Source organism: Ciconia boyciana, chromosome 14 (genome assembly GCF_034638445.1).
Source record: "Ciconia boyciana chromosome 14, ASM3463844v1, whole genome shotgun sequence".
In the NCBI taxonomy this organism is placed as follows: Eukaryota; Metazoa; Chordata; class Aves; order Ciconiiformes; family Ciconiidae; genus Ciconia; species Ciconia boyciana.
In genome coordinates, this window is record NC_132947.1 from 2,302,762 (window position 1) to 2,318,932 (window position 16,171).

At 49.5% G+C, this 16,171-nt stretch overlaps 1 protein-coding gene across 1 annotated transcript; it reads left to right on the forward strand.

Moving 5' to 3' along the window:
- Positions 1-4,947: 4,947 nt before the first annotated feature.
- OPRL1 (opioid related nociceptin receptor 1) lies at positions 4,948-15,407 on the forward strand. Its single transcript, XM_072879111.1, has 3 exons — positions 4,948-5,174; positions 14,254-14,609; positions 14,884-15,407. Exons 1-3 carry the CDS (start codon positions 4,948-4,950, stop codon positions 15,405-15,407), a joined length of 1,107 nt encoding a protein of 368 aa, XP_072735212.1.
- The last annotated feature ends 764 nt before the right edge of the window (positions 15,408-16,171 follow it).

A 16,171-nucleotide genomic window follows, 5' to 3' on the forward strand; every position in this document is an offset into this window, starting at 1 on the left:
GGTTTTGGGGCTCAAGAGACAATTTTTTCATTTTGTTATGACTTTTCATTCATTACTTCCTGCCAGTTTCTCTGATGCTCTAGTTGTTGGCCATAGATCTGTGATATTATGTAAAGCAGTCAGAGTGTTCATATGCTGAACCCAACATCTCTTGCTCTTCTGGAGCTGGTGCAGGGCTGAGCAGTGAGTTCCCTGTGCTCTTCCACAGCTTCACCATCCTAGACATTTTCTGTGTCTGTTTTGCAGGTTTTCCAGCTCTGGCAAAGAGCTCTTGCTCTAACTTCTCTAGCTGTAATGCAGTTTCTTCCTTTTTTTTATTTACTAAAACCCAATACTTGCTCTGCTTGTTTTCTTAGTGTTTAGTGGCTTGCCAAAAGATGCAGCGCCTGCTGGCGCTGCTCTGCCTGCTCAGCTGCAGACACAGTTAATGTCCCTGCTCAGCACTGACCCAGGGAAGGGAGCAGTGATACTCAAGGATCTCCCAGTGCTCGCTGGTAACGCTGGCCTTGGGGAGGCCATGGCTAGCCCAAGTCACTGCTGGGCTTACCTTGACTTGTACATATGCTTAACAAAACCAGAAAGCTGGGAGAGAATGAGCAGAGAGCTCAGGGAAGCACTTGTAAGGCCAAGGCTGAAGGGAGTGAAATGGGGAACCAGAGGGAATGCTCCTCAGGTGCCGTGCTTGCCGGAGGGGTGAACCTGGGGGGTTTTGAGCAGCCAACAGCTGACTATTGAAAAGCGTGATCAGGAAAACAGACCTCTTGTGCTTTTTTGTGTAAATGTTTAACAGCAAATAACAATTCTACCTGCCTGCTGCATCTATTTCTCACTCTACCAAACAGCTTGAGCCCAGTTTTATGATACTTGAAACGAATGGGTTCACCAATGGTGATGCACTGCCAACGCCATCAGTTTGGATGAGTGGAGGATGTGTGTATTAACCAGAGATGTTTTCAGTGTTTATGGTGCAGACGGTAGGAGAAATGAGACTGTGTCTCTCTCTGTGCTTCTTGTTCTTCGTTGCTGAATTTGTGTGGTGATTAATGTCCAAAGAACAAATTTCACCCACCGTGAGTGGTTGTCGTACAAACTTGGCTAATTAGCCTTTGGCATGTGGCTGGCAGGTGACCATCGTCCCAGGAGTGATGGTTGCATTTTTGAACCTTTGCTTTCCAGCCTCTCCAGCACACTCCACATCCCCCTCAGCCTTCTTTCTCTCCAGCCCAGGTGCTTGTTCCCTGTATGAGAAATGATTTCACATCTTGCAAAATTAATTCTGTGCTCATGATGGCCTTGATTAAACAGATTGGCAAACTGTGCTAAAGGTGGCAAAACAGCTCTGATGTGCAGATGTCTTCACCTCCTGAAAGGAAAGGCAAAAAACCTGTGGGCTGTTGCTATTAGGAAATGCAGGTGGGTGTGGGCTGTTTTCTGCAAAAACAGCAAAAATTCTTCACATTTAGGAACAGTGTATGTAAAGTTAAGCCGGTTGAAACAATGGTAGATATAATTATTGGCACTAGAGCTAGATTAGTTTGAAATAGGTAAAGTTTGTTCATCCACAACTGGATGGACTGTACTGATGCTCCGGGAGTTTGGAGATAGATATGCTATAGGTAGGTGGGGAAAGCCCAGGGTCCTGCCTCTGCCAAGACAGATCTGTTAACCAAGCAGAGAACAAGCCTGCTTGGGCCCCAGCTGTGGCTCTTTATAATAATAAGCCTCTGAAAATTTGCAAACAAACTCCAAATATGCACAAAGCTCATTTTCAGACAAGTTTTAATTTTTAGGGATATTCTAATTATTTACCCAATCCACCAAACACTTTTTGTATGCTTTTGAATCTTATTTTGTGGATATTTAATGGAAAGTGGGGTTGAAGAAAAAAGGTATTTGCACCATGAATGTGTTTTTGACTTGCATGTTGATGCTCTGGACACTTTCTTGTAAATCCAGCATCTGTTCATGGTGTCACCTGCTGCCTTCATGCATGCTTTCTGGGCAATCATCACCTGGAAGAAGGGTGGCATTTTTGGCTCGTTCACTTTTGGCTTTGTTTAACTTGCTGTCTGCATAGAAACCTTCAAGCAGAAGAGTTGATCTGTTTTTCTAAGAAATAGGCTGGGAAAAGTCCTTTTGGATCATGTAGATGAAATCTTTGTGGCCTTCCTTCTCAGCCTTGGTGCATAGACCCCAATGGACATGGGGAAAACTTCTGATGAGGAAGAAATCTGGCCAGTCTCCTGCTCTTGAAATGATGGCCCCCCCTCTCATTCCAGGGATCCTGAGAAGAGTGGAAGGTAAGATACCATGAGATGTTCTGGAAGGACAGATCTCTTCAGGGTTGAATTTGGATTGGGGTCAAATCATGTGGAACAGTAGGATTGGGACTGAAGGTGCAGCATGAACATCCTGGCCTTTTTCCTGTGCAAGAGGACAGGGCTGAACAGTGTGAAGATGCTAGATGGAAAGAGGAGGAAAAGTTTTGGAAGAGATTTTGTCTGGGACAAAAAATGTCTTGGCTGTCAGTAGTTCAAGGTGGCAATCCTGATTCCCTTTTGCAGCAGTCATTCCAAAACACTGGCTGTGTCGAGTCAAAACAAGCACCACAACAAGACAGATAGGTGAACGTGCTGTATTTGCTGCACCGAATTAACATAAAATAAGTATGTGAAGGGCTAAGTGCATTTATTGAGGTGGGAGCCAGCAGAGAGGAGCAGAGCTGAATTTGCAAACACTCTTTTCCCATAGACTCCTGGGCTGTCCAGCCAGGCGCTCTCGCACTGATTTACTGCTGTCCTTCCTTCAGCCTTTGAAAATCAATCCATTAACAATTAAAGTAATGTCTAGTCTAGTATTTATTTCACAGTCTCTTGTTAATGGACTGACCAAAAAACCCTCTTGAAGCACTAGGACTGTTGTATTTCACAAGAGGGCTCTATCTATGGGTCATGCTTTTTCCCTCGTTCCCTGTTAGAGCTGAGACCTGCTCTTATGGAAGCATTCAGAAAAATTACCGTGCATTACCATACCATTACATTTCTTGTAAAGAAGGTGCAACTTCTGTGCTAAATATCCCCAGACATCCATTAAAGTGGAATTAGAGCAGAAAGGGCTAGCCCTGAATCTGTCTGGGTCCAAGCAGCTCTGCTTTGGGCTGTCTGTGGGCTCTGGAAGAGAAGAAGCATTTGCTGCCCAAGAACTCATTTTCCTTTTTTCCAGTGTGCCCCAAATTGGATCTGACCCTTGTGTCCCCAACACAAACTGTTGGGAAATGGCTTCTTCAGGGAAACACTATAGATGGCGAGAGGCACCAGACCATGAGGCTCTAGTTCTCAGCAGTCCACCTGGCCCTGATCTGGCATCAAGCTGGGGATGGACCCCAAAGACCTCTTTGCACCCTCTTTGGAGGGGTGGCATACCTGGGGGGCTCTGCAGCTCCTGGGCACTGAGTCTAGCAGGGTCAATGTCCCATGGCCAGATTGGGGAGGGCAGGGACCTGTGGGGTCTGCATGGATCACCCCACCCTAAGGTAATGAATTTACCACTGCAGCTTCTTAAAAGAAATGTGCTACTCTAACTCTGATCCAAAGTGCAGGATGTTTTGGGTTACAAAAATGACCTTTAGCAAATGCCACTGCAAGAATACTAAATAATAACAATTTTCTTCCCCCTCAGTTCTCAGTCCTCCTTGTTTTTTTTGCCAGTTTCTAGGTCAAATTCCCCATTCTGCTTCTCCTGCGCTAGCACAGCGTTCAGGTTGCACAATTGCAGAGGGAGGAATTCGCTTCCCGAAGCGCTCCCCAGCGCTCCGATCCTTCTCTCCTTCCCAGCGCATCTGGGTGGGAGCCCACCCCGGGTAGGCTGCGGGTCCCCTCCGCAGCTGGGGGCTGCGGCAGGGTTTTGGGGAGGGGGTCGGCGCTGGACCCCCCCCTCCCCGCTCCGGGGGTGGGACGGGGGGGCCGCCGGCAGCTCGGAGAGCCCGGGGGAGCGGGGGGGGGGACGCTGCCCTTGGGCTCGCAGGTGTGGGCTCGCTTTCTGTTTGGTGCCTTTGGTTATTTATTATTTCCCCTCTCCCTCTTTTCCTCCTCCTCCCCCCCCCTCGCTTTTCTCTTACGCAGTGGGAGAAGCCAGGCAGCCGGGGCTGGCTCTGCCCAGCCGCCGTCCGTCCTCCCTCCCTCCCTCCCTCTCCCCCATCCCTCCCTTTTCGTTAAAAACGTGGGCTCCGGGGTGCAGCCCCCTGCGCCGGCAGCATCCCTGCCTGCGAGGAGCAGCCCCGTACCCCCCCGCCCCTCCACCCACTGCCTCCGGAGCGGAGCCTCCGGCCGTGCCCGCAGCCCGGCTTTCTTCCCCCCGCCCCCCCAGCCCGGGGGTGCCTGGATGCGGCCCCGGGGAGCGGAGCCGCGGGGCCGGGAGCCGCGTTAGAGGGGAAACCCGCACCCAGGTGAGCAGCCAGCCGAGGCTTTTTTCAACTTTGGGCTTTTCCTGCCGTTTTACCGGGGTGGGGGGGGAGGGGGTCCGTGCCCCAGCCGCGGTGGGAGGCTGCGGTGGCTCTCGGAGGGCACGGCGGGGGGGGGAAGGTTTGGGGGCACAAAGCCGCGTGTGGGGACTCACCGACCCGGCAGGGCTGGGAGAGGCAGGTAGGAGCATCCAAGCTTGGGAGGGGTGGTGCTGGGCAGCCCGCACGTCCCCTGCGCTGGCGGTGCGGAGATCTGCGTGAGCTCCCTGGGTGCTCGGGATGCACCAGGCTCTCAGGGTTGCAACCCATTAAAATGCTCTTGGGGAGGTCTGGGGGGGGCTGTGCTCTTCTCGGCAATAAATCATCCTTCTCGCCCAGCGTTTTTCACGCACATGCTTTGCTACGGTTTCGCGCTACCCGATTGATCAGCGAATCTTAAAACTGTCTCTTTGCTGCCCTAGGTCCTTGGCACAGGCTGGCGCTTCAGGATGGATCCGCTCTTCCCTGCTCATATTTTGGAAGACCCTGACCTGAGAAAGCTGCTGAACGACTCCTCCATGCTGAACCTGAGCTTTCTCCCCAGTAACTGGTTCAACAACGGCACGGGGGACAGCTTCCTGCCGCTGAGCATCAAGATCACCATCGTGGTTGTCTACTCCATTGTGTGCATTGTGGGGCTGGTGGGCAACTGCTCCGTCATGTATGTGATCGTCAGGTAGGACACGCAGGCAGCACCCCAGGGAGGCTCTGGGGAGGGCTGGGAGGGGGGCAGACCTTCCCCCCCAAATCCCTGCTGCGGGTGAAGCAGGCCGGCTCTTCCCTGGTAATTGCGATGTGCTTTAGAGGTAACCATGTGGCATTTGTTTTATTGTTTTGGTTTTATTTGTTTTTCTCCCTTCCTAGGCTGTGATGAAGGTTGCCATCAGCTTTCAAGCTGCCCTCTGGTGCCTCCTAAAGTTTAACCCAGAGAATGGAACAGAGCGATCAGATCTGCTCAAAAAAATGGGACTTTTTTTTTTTGCAAACAGCCAGGCAGGGAGCTGGATGTCCCTGGGGAGGGCAATGTGCTGGGACCATCCTGCTGCCAGGGTGTGCTGGATCTTTAATGGGACCTCTCCCTCCTGCGCTGTGTCCGGCACCCCAGCTGTGGCTGCAGGTGCTGCTCCATCTGGGAGCTGGCGCTTTCCAAAGCTGAATCTAGTTGCAAGGGAAAGAGCCTGCTGGGAGGCTCAGTCTTACTCTTACAGGGGAAAAATCACAAATACCTCTTCCAACTCTTTGGAAACTGTAGACGTAAATAAGATGTAACAGGATGCTGCAGAGATGAGGGCAACTCCTCTGGCTCCTCACCGTGAAGCAGGGAGAGCAGGGACCTTTGCAGAGGGACAGAGCACGGAGCCTGCACCACTCAGCAGCACTGTCCAGCCTCCCTGCCTGTTCCTGGCATTTTAAGTATCCCTGTCTGGTTCTGCTGTGGTTCAAACCCCAATATTTCCTGGATTCAGAAACCTGTTCTCCCCTGTAAGTACAAAATAAGTTTACGCAGCCATTAGGGCTGTGATTCTGTGTCAAATGCCAGCAACCCCCTTCTGATCTCTGCACCCTCTATGTTAGGAGTGAGCTTCCATTTTATACACATCTCGGAGCAGAATCCTGGTGCAGGTGGATGCTGCCAGCACAGAAAAGACAGGATCAATTTGTTTTCTCCTCCAACAGAGGACGAAAATATTTAGCAGGTATTCAGACACTGATGAGATTAAGTCTCACTCCTGCCAGGAGCTCTGCTGCTTCCAAAGGATCTTTCTCTTGAATATACACAACTTGGCTGGGGGAGGTGCTGCAAAATGAAGTCTTTGGTATCACAAGCCGGTGAACAGCAACTAAATCTCTGCTACAAGGGCAAAGCAACATGACTGTTCATCAGGCTGCCTGTCCATGCTCTTCCTGCCGAGGAGTTTATGGCAGGGAGAAGGGATCATGTTGGCCCTGGGGAGTCTGGAGACAGAGAGGAGGTTTGCAGTGTAGCAGTGCCGCGTTTGGAGAGCTCGTGTTTCTGTTCCGTGTAGTAGCAATCATTTGAGTAAGCATGGTGTTTGTGGGTGTGTGTAAGCGTGGTGAGTAGTGAGGCTCTGGGAGCAAGAAGTCCTTGTCCCGTGGCGATGCAGCTCCCTGGGAATGACAGCCAGTGTGCATGCAGGGGAAGGGAGTCCGTGCCCTGTGCATGAACCTTAGATGTGTGCAAGAAGAAACCTTGGCAGAGATCTCCCCGTCTGGTGGGATGTGGACAGCAGGACCTTGCTGGCCCCTGCCTGGGGCTGTGACTGGTGTTTCACCAGGAATACAAATGGCCCAAACTGGTATCCTGGTCAGGGTGGATGTGTGCTGTGGCTATGTGGGGCCACATTTTCAAAATGGTGGCTTCTGTTCTGCTCCTTTTTGGCTTTGATACCTTCCAGTTGGATAAATGGGACCCAAGAAAAGAAAGTGGGATTTAGCACTGGCATTCCCCCTAGAACTTAGCTTTTTTATTTTGTCCTCTGGTTTTACTGGTTCTAAACAATTGAAAACTGAAGAGAGGTGTCACCCCCATCTCCCCTGGGCCTTTTCCACTTCTGTTTCCCCTTTATCCAGTAAATCCCTATATATACAAAAGAGCTAATAGAAGTTTTAATTATTTGGGTACTCCTTGGGGATTCACCTCTGTTTTTCCCCAAAAACTTCTGTGTCAGCCTGGAGGGGCCACTTGAATAACGTGTGCTGGGGAAGTTAACTGAGCTAGAACACACGTAGAAGAAGCTACATCAGTGTCTCCTGGGAGGTCAGTACTGGCTGAGACTAACACTCAGTTATACCCAGGGAAATGACCCTTCTTGGTTCAGTGGGTAACTGCAGCTTCTGGGTATTTTTGCCCAGGATTTGATTTTTCTCTCCTTGCCCTATCTGTTAAGGTCAGGAGCAGGGTTGGTGATAAACTGGACTCAGTATCTCAAACTCTTGACCCTGCTCATGTACGCAGATTCATGCAGAGCTGCCAAATTAGTGGCCATGCAAGGAGGATGTCGACGACTTCTCAAGCACAGGGTTTCTCCCCAGACTGGAGCATTGGTGCTTCTGGGCTTCATGCCTTAAATAGCATCTTTTTTCAGTAGGTTGGCTGTTGGTTGCTCGTAAGTCAACATGGGGCTTTAGGACTCTTAATGATATATCTCTTCCATTAATGGAAAAGACTGGCAAACCCTCTGTGCTGCACCCCTATCGTCTATAGGTATGGTGCACCCTACAAAAGCTGTTTGGTTTTTTCTTTCCTTGCTTATTTTTCACCAGGGATAACCAGACTTCAGCATGCTACACAACCTATAAGAAACTGGTGTATTATCTTCCAGAAAAAGAATGGTACAGTGGTGTAGACAGTAATTGTTTCCTGTTTAAGAGGGAGTTGGGAAATACAAAGACTCAAATATCAGCACTTGAGGAAATTGGAGGCATCAGGAAGGCTTGATTTTTGTTCCTCTTGAATGAGTTTTTTGCAGCACCGAGGGAAAAGTTTAAAATCTCCTGGTATTTCACACAAATACAAATTCAAAGCCTCCTCTGGGTTTTCCCCTCTGTTGTAGAACCCAGCCTACATCTCTATTATATTTGGAGTGATTTAACATTTGGAATGATTAATTTATAGACAGTCATCACATGACTGTCAATCCCCTTCTAGTGCTGAGCAGCACTAATTGGATAAGACCTAGAAGGGCTCTTGTCAGGAACACGATTTCCTGGACAGTAAAGGACTTATTGTGGAAACCTGCCTTGTCTGCGGCTTTGTTCTGCTTGCTCATTGTTCCTTGTCAGTGGAGATAATGCCTCCCCTCCCTCCTTCTGCTGTTTGCTCTCTTCTGCATATATTTCCTGTACTGCTTTTTAATGAATGTGAAACAAGGAGTTGAACAGCACAAGGCAGAGAGGGTTTGGGGGGAGAGTGGGGGAAACCAGGCTGCTGAGGTCCCTCTTATCTGTGAACTGAATGCTGCAAGGCTGGATGCTCAAGAGCTTTGTTTTTAGGAAGAAAAGAGAAGGGGAATGTATTGTTCTTGCAATGGCCATGGGGTTGGATGACCCATACATGAGAGCAACCAAAGTGTTGCTGCACGGGGTGTGACGGACCCCCAGACCTCCACTGGTGTGCCAGGGAAGGGACCAGGGACAACATGCAGCTTCTGGCCCAGGAAGTCCTCTCTTGTCCCCTGCTCTGTCATACTGCTGCGATGATCTGGAGGACTCCCTTCCTCAGTGTTGGCTCTGCTTGCCTGGATCAGGCCCCTGTGGGAATGATGCCTCGTTTCTAGGGCAATTCTCTTTGCCATGGCAGCTCTCTGTTGGGAGCCTGGCAAAGTACTGGGGATGCTCAGCTCTCCCTATTGAAGAACATGATTTCAGAGCATTTTGAGCAGCTGTTTAGGCAGATTAGGGCTGTTAGGCCCCTACAGTTTTATTCGCTGCTTCCAGGTGAAGCTTTAGGAGGAGGGCTGTGATGGGGAGGTGCCTGCACTGGGCGGCTGCCTGGGGATGGCTGTGCCAGCAGTTATTCTGCTTGAGAACTGCACTGATCCCTGAGAATAGGGTGAGGGCAGCTGGCTGTGATGAGACAGGCAAAATGAAGTTAATTATGACATTGCAGAGATGCTGATTTCTTAATAGAAAGCTTTCTAAGGGAAGAGCCTTGACCAGCTGTGTGTCTCAGAGCTGAAATCGAGTGAGTGTTTAATGTGGTGTTGACCCAGCAGACACTGGCAGGGCCATCTGAGACCTCAGCTCTCTCCAGATCCCCCTCTTTTAGTTTTTCTTGGCAAAAAAAAAAAGGAAAGACAATTGTTGCAATTTATAGAAAAGGGAAACCCATGCCAAGGGCTCTGTGCTGTGCAGAGTGATTGAAGCTGGGGGAGGATGGCAAGGTGAGCAGAAGAGGGAGACCTGCTGCAAAGGGCAGGTCTGCAGCTCCCCAGTTTCCAGGCCCCCATGAGCCCAGGTGAGCTGGCCTCAGCCACATGGCTCATAGAAGCCATGTGTGGCCCCTGCTGACACAGCTCCTGTGGCTCCAATGTGTGCTGGAGGGCTCTTGGTTTCCCCTGGCCTCGGTGGGATGAGTGGAAAGGAATTACCCATGTGCAGTGGTAATTCTGTGATGATTAATGTGGGACTTGGTTCCCAGTGCTTTTCAGGGACTGGGCAATTCCCAGCAGCATTTAGGACACGAGCGGTTCAGCAGAGGCAGATCCAGCACATGAACAGGCGTGAGAGCATCTTGCTGCAGTACGGATGCTGGTGAATGCCCTTCTTAGACCAAAGCACTGTTGCTGGTGGCCGTGCACCCGCTCGGGGTTGCATGAGCATCCCTGTGAGTCCCCGGGCGAGTTGCAGAGGCTTTTGCAGCAGCAGCCACACAGCCTCTGCCCTGGCATGGCAGCGATGGAGGTCATGCAATGCCCCTGTCTGTGCTGGTCCCCAGAGAGCACCTTGAGGAGGGAGGGCACCAGTGTTACCCAGACACGGCAGCGAGACTCAAAGGGCAAGAAAATAATCTGTCCCAAAGCGTTGCTGCTCACCCTGGCTAGTGGCAGACTCCTTAACCCCTGCTAGTCAGTCACCGTCCGGCCAGGTAATTAATAGGCTTTTACGTGCCGGCGCTGCTGGCTGCTTTTGCTGTAGTGTCTGGCTTCGTAATCCGAAGTGATTTAAATTTGTCCTTCTTAAATTCTCTGGGTTTTTTGTGGCCTGTTGAACCATTAAGAATAAACTGGCTTGAATTGTGTAATTTCAGGATGAGGGGGCTTTGAAAAGAAGGTGATCAGAGTGGCAGGGACACAGAGCAGAGTGTGGGTGTATGGCTGGGAGAACACAAATCACGATGGTACGTGCCAGATCAAATATCAGCTTCATACAACCTATGGGCTAAGAGCAGGTTGGGAGCAGAGATGTCACTGAACTGGTGCTGATTTCCACCATCAGAGGGTGGGAGCAGCTTGGCAAAAATCCTCTCTGAGCCTTTTCTGCTCTGTTTTGCTTCCCTGTGTGTGTCCGGGGAGGGCTGTAAAGGCTGTTGCTGATGCCAGGGCATGGGGTGGGAACGGAGGGAGCTGCTCAAGGTGAACAGCACTGTCTGCATCCTGATTAGCTGGAGCTAGGAATATCAAAATCAAGAGGCTCCAAGAGACACAGAGCTCCTGGAGATAATGCTCACGGTTCCCCAGGGCTGAAGGCTTTGCTCTGGTCCCTCTGCCCCAGTGTCTGCAGCCCTATTTTGGGTTGTAGGTTTGCTGCAGCTGGCTGGTCCTTAGCCCTGGGGCATCTGGAGCTGCTTGCTGCCCTGCAGCCTCGAGGTGGAAGGGTGGAAAGGAGGCAGCGGTGCTAAAACAACAGGTTTGCAGCTCACCCTGAGGCTCAGCCAGGGACAGAATCCATCCCTGTGAAAAACAGGACCTCAAAGCCCAGTATGTGGAAGAGCTGTTTCCTACCCATCTCCTCCTCTCCCAAACTGTGGGTTCCCCTCACTGAAGCTTTGTTCCAGGTAATGCTGCCTGAGGTCCACTCAAGGAGGGGGAAGCTGAGTGCTGAGCTGATATCCAGATGTTTTTCCTCTTGGGCTTCAGCAGCCAGGAGAACAGGAGAGCAGAGCAAAGTGATTACTTTTGTGACAAAGGTGGAGCTGGATGGAGAGCTGAGAAACAGCCCTGTGGGAGATGCTCCATTAGGAAATTGCCTCCGTGACCGAGTGCAAGAAAATGGCTCAGTGGGGAGCTAATGTCCTCCATGGAGGCCACAGGCTTGTTGGCATTGGAGCTGTGCCGTGGGGGGGACCTTAGGTGCCTCCTAAAGCCCGAGAGTTTAATTTGTCTTTTTTGTGCAGATTAAGAAAGAGAACACTCTCAGTTCCCAGAGGAAAAGAAAAAGAGGTTAATCCACAGAGAAGTGATTAATTGATTTTTGTTTGTACTGAACGTTCTGGAAATGTTTGGGAACATTGGTTGGGATAATGGCTGTTGGCTCTCAGTGTGCAGAGGAAGTGGAGCTAGAAGTAATTAATTAGGTGTAAATTAATTTTCCCACCTTTCAAGAGCACAAAATCAGCCTTAAAATCCACTTGAAGGTGGGTTGAAAGAGGTAAGCAGTGGGCCAGCCTCCCCAGCATGTCCTTGTGTCGGAGGCAGTGAGGAAAGGCAGCTCTGCCACCACCTCGGAGGGAGCAAGGAAAGGGGCAGCAGAGGGGTCTGTGCTTCAGGGAGAGGGGACTTTGCAGGGCCAGGCTGAGCAATTGCACCTGGACTCTGAATTCTTGCTGAGAAGGGTCTTGGAGGAGAGGGACCAGTGAGGTCCCCTGGGGTGGAGGGGAGCAAGAGGGAGCTGAAGGCTTGCAATCTGCATGCCCCAAGCTCAGGGTTAGCTGAGATGCCCCAAACTTCTCACTGTGCTGGGGACACAGGAGCGTGCATGGAGGCAATGTCCCCTGTGGATGCCGGATGGGTGGTAGAGGTGGGTGGATTGCTGCTTGTTTCTCCCACTGAAAAAAAACCAAAACAAAACCACCCTTTAATTTTTTCTTTTTCACAGTGGTGAAGTTGCCCATCATGGTTCAAAAATGCAGTTGTTGTTCCCTCGAGTTATACCGTCAGTAACAGCAGTCAGGGTTAGAGGCATGTTGATGAATTGCCTCCAGGTCCAGTCCTTCTGGAAGGATGGACTGGAAGAAGCTTGACCTTTGGGAAGCTTGGGCGAGCCCAGCCAGATCTGTGGTATACAGAGGAAGACTACAGCTCCCAGGAGACCTTTGCTAACACAGTCTTAGGTGACTGAATAATTTCCTGAAGCCTAAGCTGACAATACTTATCTTTGTGTGGGCTGGTAAAGAACAGTGATTTAATTTCTTAATTTTAATTACCCCCCCTGCTGACCTGGAGGGGAAAGTGTCTGAATCAATTCACAGACCCATCTCATGCTCCCTGTGTGCATTGCCTCATTTATGCCAACTGCAAGAATTCAAACTAAAAAGCAAAACTCGTCCACCTTGAGATGCTGCTGCTCTGGGATTCACAGCACTGGAGTCTGTTTCTGTGTAATTCTGCTTAGGAAGTCCCAAAGCTTTAAAGCCCTGGCAGCTACCTGGTTGTGTTGGATTTGCAAAGCGTTTTGCTTGTTCATCCCTTCACAATAGGAAAGACACTGGTATTTTTCCTCTACTGCTTTTGGTTACATAAGTTTATCTGGGCTGGCTTTCTAAGAACCCACTGTCTTGCTCAGCTGCTGTGATTTCTGGGCCAGGAGGAGCCTGACTCAGACTTACTTGGGGACCTCAAGTGCTTCCATCAACATTCACCTGCTCCAAAAGCTTCCCTTGGCTTTCAAGGTCAAATGTAGGATCATTTGTTCTTGCTTTCTGAAGCCACTTTCAAACATCTGATTTCTAATACAAACACAACTTAGAGCTATAAGAGGGGTAAAAAAAAAATAGACTTTATATTCTGGATTGCAGATTCCCTGGCTGTTATTGTAAACCTGACTATGTCACCATGTGTCTCAACAGAGTTCAGAGCGTGGCAGTGATAATGTTCCTCCAAGCACTCAATCTATCAAGAGCTGAAGCTCAGATCATCGGGGAGGGGGGCACAGTGCTGAGGAGTGCAGTTGTGGGTTTGCTGTTCTGAATCAATCTGACAAAAAGAGCTTTTTAGGTCAAATCAGACCCCATAATATTCCAACACATATCAAACTGCAAATAGTGCAGTAGTTCATGGGTTTAAGTGTTACCCTCAAATGAACTTGCCCTCTATTAATAACGCACATCATTGTCTGCCATTTCTGGCAACCTTTCTGCAAAGGCCATTAGTACAGTAAATGATAGATGAGCTGTAGCTTTAAAATTATACCTATTTGAGCTCTTAATTTGCCCACGAAGAGGAACATCCTGGAGGTGAAATGTTAGATTCAGTCACAGAGGCACTGTTGTCACTGTTGAGTTTCCATTTCTGCAGACTCTGCATGTATCCTTGGGTAGGTGATCACATCTTTCTTTGCATCATTTCCCATGTGTAAAAAAGGAGATGATTACCATTAGAGCAAGGTGAATCTTTTGGGGCAATCAGTTCATGCGTTAAAAGTAATATAGAAATGACAAAACCCCTTTGAAGCAGAGTTGACTCATGACGTTATCTGCAAACTACCCCTTTCTTCAGAAAGATCCATTGTGATATTTTGATTTCTGATACAAAACTCATTCCTTACCAGTTTTTAGCTGCCGCTGGCCATCTTGCCCATTCTGATTTGGTAGCTCACATTAGCCATAGTCTTTGGCTACGAGCCAATACAAAATGGCTAATCAACTTAGCTCTGGACTGTATGATGCCTTTCAAATCAGCTTACTGGGTAAAGCTCTCACCAATATTTATAATAATGAAGCCATATGTGATGAAATCCTAGATTAGCCTTACTGAAGTCATTTTTTCAAAAAGCATGGTCTGAGTTGACGGCCTCAGGGTTTTGTGGTCCTAACTTGCAGTCTAAGGGAATAAGCTTCTCCTGCGCATGCAACTGATTGTGAAGGCACCATTTGTATTGTCGTAGGAGCCGGATTGAGCTGTGTGGTGATAAGCACGTGGGAGGCAGAAAGGGAAGGGTGGTGTTCAATCTCTTGTTACATAAGAAAAATACAGCATCTCCTTCTAAAGTGGCAGAATGCCCTCTTCAGTAGACTTCAATGTCTTATGCATCATGGTCAGATGGAGCTCTAACCATTGCTCACTCCTACATTTTAGATTCACCAAGATGAAGACAGCAACCAACATTTACATCTTCAACCTCGCTCTGGCTGATACCTTGTGTCTGATGACCTTACCCTTCCAGGGTACAGACACGTTCCTGGGCTTCTGGCCCTTTGGCAATGTCCTCTGCAAGATTGCCATCTCTATAGACTACTACAACATGTTTACAAGCACCTTCACTCTGACGATGATGAGTGTGGACCGCTACATTGCTATCTGCCACCCTATCAAAGCACTAGACATCCGCACTCCCCACAAGGCCAAAGTGGTGAATGTCTGCATCTGGGCGCTGGCTTCTGTCTTTGGCATCCCAGCAATGGTGATGGGATCTGCAGAGAATGAAAACAACGGTCAGTAGAAGTGCATCCAACGGGTGGGAGGTGTTGGTGGCCAGGAGGGCCCGTGGGCTTGGGGAGCCATTGGAGAGGGGTACCAGTTTCATCAGTGTGGTGAGCTCTCTCTGTAAAGCCATCTTAACTCTTTCCTTTCTGCCCTGGCCTCTCTGCATCACTGCTACTGCTTTTCCAGCATTAAACATGCCTGAACTAAACTGAATGTGCAGATGCTTTTATTCTTGATATGGGTTTGCTGATCTTCCCTTCCTTTTTATTTTTTGACTTGCAGAAATTGATTGTCTAATTAAACTCCCTTCACCTGTGGATTACTGGGATCCAGTGTTTGGCATCTGTGTCTTTCTCTTCTCCTTTATGATCCCTGTGTTGATCATCACCATTTGCTACAGTCTCATGATCAGACGACTCAAGAACGTCCGCGTCCTCTCAGGCTCCAAGGAGAAGGACCGCAACCTGAGGCGCATCACCCGAATGGTCCTGGTGGTGGTGGCAGTCTTCATCATTTGCTGGACTCCCATCCAGATTTTTGTGCTGGTCCAGTGCTTGGGTGCCAAGGCAGAAAGCGAGCTCGAGCTGGCCATCTCCTGCTTCTGCACTGCGCTGGGGTATGCCAACAGCAGCCTGAACCCTGTGCTCTATGCCTTCTTAGATGAGAACTTCAAGGCGTGCTTCAAGAAGTTCTGCTTCCCCACCGCCTTCAGGACCGAGCTCCAGATGTCCAACAGGATGTGCAGCATCGCCAAGGATGTGGCCTATGCCTGCAAGAACTCGGAGGGGACTAACAATCCAGCCTGACTAGGCATGGAAATTCCCATGGTGGCTGTTGCCCAGCAGAGTCCAACCACCCCCACGTCAGAGCTAACTCAGATAACTGCTCTTTAGCAGGACCTCAAAACAAGAAAGTGAGGAAACAACTTTGGGGGTTGGGAAAACCGGATACTGCAAGAGCATGCAGAAAAAGTGAGCCCACTTGATGCTTTTTTTAATTCCGGTGCACCCTGCACTAGGGAACGTGTTTGAAATCAGCCCTTTGATTCCTGCAAAACCCTGGTGGTTTGTAACATTATTGAGAATTCAGGAATTAAGGGTTTAAAACAGGCATCGCTCCTGGGACTTACACTTTTGCTGCTGGGAGACAGACAAAATGCAAACTATTCCATTTCTTTTTTTCTTCCCTGAGTTGTTTAAGATGCTAACAGCTCATGTGGCTCACCAGGCGCTCGGGTGCAGGTTTTATTCCTGCGGTATCGCTCTGAAATTAGACTTTGCTGAAGCCAAAGTGAGCAGCAGCCGTCAGACGAAAACCCAAGATCATCTCCAGGATGAGTCATCATGAAGGGAAGGATGCGGAGAGGGAGAGGAGGGAGCTGGTGGAAAGGGAAATTCAAACTGCCCTGCGGCTGGGAGCCTGGGGAGGACGACGTCAGCTCCGGCAGACGGGGTCTGCAGTAAACCCCTCCACCTCGAGAGGGGAGCAGGGTGGTGAGAAGGGACTGTCAAAACTGATGAATGTAGCTCAGAAGGAGGAGGAAGAAAAGACAGATGAAATGAACACAAAT

Coding starts and splice junctions, on each gene's coding strand:
- OPRL1 (XM_072879111.1), top strand. CDS start 4,948: ATGGATCCGCTCTTCCCTGCTCATATTTTGGAAGACCCTGACCTGAGA. Junction 5,175..14,253: donor GTCATGTATGTGATCGTCAG/GTAGGACACGCA, acceptor CCTACATTTTAG/ATTCACCAAGATGAAGACAG. Junction 14,610..14,883: donor TGCAGAGAATGAAAACAACG/GTCAGTAGAAGT, acceptor TTTGACTTGCAG/AAATTGATTGTCTAATTAAA.